Source organism: Cyprinodon variegatus, unplaced genomic scaffold (genome assembly GCF_000732505.1).
Source record: "Cyprinodon variegatus isolate N-32 unplaced genomic scaffold, C_variegatus-1.0 Scaffold813, whole genome shotgun sequence".
Lineage (NCBI taxonomy): Eukaryota > Metazoa > Chordata > Actinopteri > Cyprinodontiformes > Cyprinodontidae > Cyprinodon > Cyprinodon variegatus.
This window is the reverse complement of record NW_015151266.1, coordinates 192,226-196,694: the sequence shown is the minus strand read 5'-3', so window position 1 is coordinate 196,694 and position 4,469 is coordinate 192,226. Positions and strand designations below refer to the sequence as shown.

Genomic DNA, 4,469 nt, shown 5'->3' with positions numbered 1-4,469 from the left:
AAGCGGGGGTTTAATCTAGAGTGGGAAGCGGGGGTTTAATCTAGAGTGGGAAGCGGGGGTTTAATCTAGAGTGGGAAGTGGGGGTTTAATCTAGAGTGGGAAGTGGGGGTTTAATCTAGAGTGGGAAGTGGGATTTTAATCTAGAGTAGAAAGTGGGATTTAATAAAGAGTGAAAGGGTTTTTAATCCAGAGTGGATTAACTTCTACATAACTGACCCATAACTTTGCCAGATTTGTCATAAGTCAGGGATAAGCTGGTCTAAATCATCAGGGTGTGACAGTGGGTTAAGGAAAGCTGCAAACTAGCTCAGTGTAGCTGACGTGCCTCCAGGTGAGACGATCACCACCTCATGTAGTTGAGGATGAGCTGTCTGAAGTGTTTCTCACATCTGTGAACTGAATGTGTGTCTTTGAGGTGCAGCAGAATCCAGCTGGGTGTTAAATAATCTGTTCTCTTCAGGGAGGGAAGCAGGACTCGTTCCAGCAGTGGGAGGTGATTCCCATCGAGGTGTGCGACGTGCGGCAGGTGAAGAACAGTTTCAAAAAGCTGATGAAGGCCTGCGTGCCGAGCTCGGCGAACACAGACCCCAATACAAGCTTCCTGCGCCTCCTGGAGGACTCGGAGTGGATGGCTCTGGTTGGTGTTTGCTGCTTTTAGCGCTCTAGTCCCCCGCCGTGTCATGAAGCGAGTCTGACTCTGTGTTCACCGTTTCCAGCTGCACAGAGTGCTGCAGGTGTCTGGTTTGGTGGTGGAGCTGCTGGACACGGGTTCCTCTGTCATGGTCAGCCTGGAGGACGGCTGGGACGTCACCACACAGGTGGGTCCAGACTCTGATGACTCTGCTCCATTTAATGTCTTTGAGCCCAGACGTTCACACTGTCTCTGTAGGTGGTGTCTCTGGTGCAGCTGCTGTCGGACCCGTACTACAGAACCTTTGATGGCTTCCGGCTGCTGGTGGAGAAGGAGTGGTTGTCCTTCGGCCACAGGTTCAGCCACCGGGGGGCGCAGACTCTGGGCAGCCAGAGCAGTGGCTTCACCCCCGTCTTTCTGCAGTTCCTGGACTGTGTGCATCAGGTGAGGACAGCGTCTCTCGCTAGTTACAAGCTCACACTGCAGATCTTTCCTGCTCTTCCTGTTGGTGACATTAAACTAAAACCGTTCCTCCATCTTAGATCCACCTTCAGTTCCCCATGGAGTTCGAGTTCAGCCAGTACTACTTGAAGTTCCTGGCCTATCACTATATGTCCAACCGCTTCCGCACCTTCCTGCTGGATTCCGACTACGACCGGATCGAACTAGGTGAGCCGGGCCCGCTAGGTCCCAGCAGTTTTCCTCCTCTGCTGCTTGTCGCTGACCGCTGTGTGGATGCAGGCGTGTTGTACGAGGAGAAAAGCGACAGGAGGAACCCTCAGGTGTGCAAGTCTGTGTGGGACTACATTGACAGGCTCAACAAGAAAGCCCCCATCTTCTTCAACTACATGTTCTCCCCAGAGGATGAGGAGGTGAGGCCGGCTGCTGTTTGGTTTGTTTTCTGAGTGAAATCTGGATTCTGATCATGATAATGAAGACGAGGCAGACCTGATGCAGGAATGTGTTGCTGCAGGTCTTGCGGCCGTACACGTTTATCTCCAACCTGAAGGTGTGGGACTTCTACCTGGAGGAGACGCTGTCTGAGGGCCCCCCCTTCGACTGGGAGCTGAAGAGCAGGCAGGAGCGGCTGGCGGAGGAGACGGCGGAGAAAGCCGACACCGCTGCTCCAAAATCCCAGCGGCGCGTCGTGTGGCCGTGTTACGACAACGTGAGCAAGGAGTTGCCCGACGCCATCACCAAACTCCTGCAAGACCTGCAGAACCTGGAAGCGGAGCTTGGACAGACGTCAGAGAAATGGAAGGACACGTGGGACAAGATCAAGACCACGCAGAGGACTGAGACCAAACTGGAGAGCAAAGTAAGTCCAGAATTTGATTTCCCTCCGAGGTTCTGATGCTAGCTTTAGCTTTGAAAAGCATCTGGGAATATTTCCTCTCCGTCCTCCTCAGCTATCGTTCTCCAGTTCTCTGTTGATGTCCTCTAACCTGAGCCACCAGCGGCGTTCCCAGGGCGTCTGTCTGCAGGAGAGTGGTGTGGGATCATCCATCAAGCTGGGACTGGACTGCAAGGCCAGCGCCACGTCCACGCCTGTGGCGGGGCGGCAGAGCACGAGCACGCTCTACAGCCAGTTCCAGAGCACCGAGAGCGAGAACAGGTCTGCTCTGTTTACAGCCTCTTTCTGGGTGTTTGGTTACAATCTGCTGAAATCAATTAGATATTGTTTATTTCAAAAAGCTCAAATCAAACCGATTTGTTACTCTGAGGGATTTATCTAAAGAACAAACTTTGAGGATTATTTCTCACAGCTAATAAAACTCAAAGTTAGGGTCCATTTCTCAATTCACAAGAACACGAGTACGGACTGGTGTTCTCACCGAGTACGTGCTGGACAAGACCCCAGGAGAGTGTGGACTCTGGGAGAACGCAGAATAAATCTGGGTCAATTGGAACAGAAGCGGACTGATGACATCACCACATTCAAAGCTCGTCTGGAGCTGCATCTCGCCTCCTGTTATTAACAGTATCTAGATCAGGGGTCACTAACCTTTTAAAGGATGAAAGGTACCGAGTCATAGGAAGGGCTACTAATACTGACCCAAATACAACAAAATTAAAAGAAAAAATAGAAATATGTTTACATTTCTTTCATTTTTGTGTATTTTATTTTAGACATTGTCATTTTGAAAAGTTGTAGCCCATCTGCTGCTGCAGACGGGCCTGGCTGTGGCTAGCCTCACAGCTCCGCTGGTTGCCACAGTCCTCAACGTCTGAACTAAATCAGTAAATGGGCCATATGGTGAACTTAAAGAATAATGTTATCATCTCAGATGATATTAAAACGTACTTTTATAGAACAACAGCAATAGAAAAGAACTTTAAATTTAATGCTGTGAGTATTAACCGCAGTGCATGCTGGGAGGCCTGCCAGTCTGGAGAACGGACAATCTGCCCCGATGCATGCTGGGTAAAGAGGGAGGGGCGAGAATAAGATCCGGGGACTTTCAGTTCTCAGTCTTATGTTGTTGTGAGTGCGAACGATGCGGGAGCTGATGATGTTTAACGAGCACAGGAGAAGTACGCAGATCTAGAAACGAGCTCTTTTCAAGGTGTTCTCTGGTTTTTGGGCCACGGTTCCAGTTTGGTTTCACTACATGTTTTGTGCAGAATGAGGCCAGTCTATTCTGTCTGAGTTTGTGGTTTTATAATTGTTTTTATTATTACCTGTGTTTAGGTTCATAATGCAGGAATTTAAATCTAAACTCCAAATCTGATGAGACCAAATCATTTTCTTTACTCGACTAATTTCTGTGATAGGTCATTTTTAAGGGACCTTATGTTGCTTAATGGTCCAAATTTTTTGTTTTTTTTTTTAAATAAAAATGTGCATTTCTAAAATTTTATTTTTATACAGACTGTGGTTAATTTTGTTAACCATATTATCTGCTGATGATGATCCACTGTGTCTTATAAAGTCCAAAGTCGACTAACAGAACTTTGTGTTATAGTTGTTGTAGTAGCTGTTAGCATTAATCACCAAAATAAAGATAATATAATATTCAGTAGCCATTTAGAGATGCAGTTTTAGATCAAACTTTCTAGAAAGAACCATACCTGAACACAACTAGTCTCATATTTGCCTTTTAAACCCACCAGGAGCTTTGAAGGCATTTTGTACAAAAGAGGAGCGTTGCTGAAACCATGGAAACCAAGGTGGTTTGTGCTGGATAAGACGAAACACCAGGTAAAATGCATCAGGTTTCCTCAGTAGCCCAAGCTGTATGCAGAGGACTTCCTCCAGTTTCTAACACATCTCTACTTATAGCTGCGATACTACGACAGCAGACAGGACAAAGAGTGCAAAGGTGTCATCGACCTGGCAGAGGTGGAGTCGGTCACAGTAGGAACACCTACCATGGGGGCACCAAAAAACGTTGAGGAGAAAGCCTTCTTTGATGTGAGTTCTTTAAAAAGAAGTGAACCCGTTCAGTGTGCTGCTTTAAATAGCAGAAACCAAAAAAAGGAAAATCAAGTTATCTGCCTAAAACATTGACAGACCTACTCACTTCTCCTTTTATGGTCTTGATCTTGCATCAAGTTTAAAATAACAGCATCTCCACACATCTGCCCTTAGAGAATTAATATTTACTTGCCTCCTTTTCCTCCATCTGCGTGATAGTGTACTGTATTGTTTATATATTTTTAACTAATCAGTACAATTATTGTTGGGTGAACATTTGTTATTTGCACAAGATTTATGATATGAATATTTAAGTTTAATTTATTTTTTTTAACAATATGTTTATTGTTGGCTGAATATTTGTTACTTTGGACTATATATTTCTGAATAAAGTAAACCTATTAAAATAGATGCATGTAG

General features: G+C 46.0%; 1 protein-coding gene across 1 annotated transcript in view; it reads left to right on the top strand.

Moving 5' to 3' along the window:
* The window catches only part of sbf1 (SET binding factor 1), a 73,187-nt gene that overhangs the window by 65,710 nt on the left and 3,008 nt on the right, over positions 1-4,469 (top strand). The window contains exons 30-38 of the mRNA XM_015396682.1: positions 461-637; positions 717-818; positions 890-1,075; positions 1,174-1,300; positions 1,373-1,503; positions 1,605-1,949; positions 2,041-2,246; positions 3,746-3,833; positions 3,915-4,046. Coding sequence (XP_015252168.1) covers positions 461-637; positions 717-818; positions 890-1,075; positions 1,174-1,300; positions 1,373-1,503; positions 1,605-1,949; positions 2,041-2,246; positions 3,746-3,833; positions 3,915-4,046 — 1,494 coding nt within the window. The remainder of the gene's footprint in view (positions 1-460; positions 638-716; positions 819-889; positions 1,076-1,173; positions 1,301-1,372; positions 1,504-1,604; positions 1,950-2,040; positions 2,247-3,745; positions 3,834-3,914; positions 4,047-4,469) is intronic.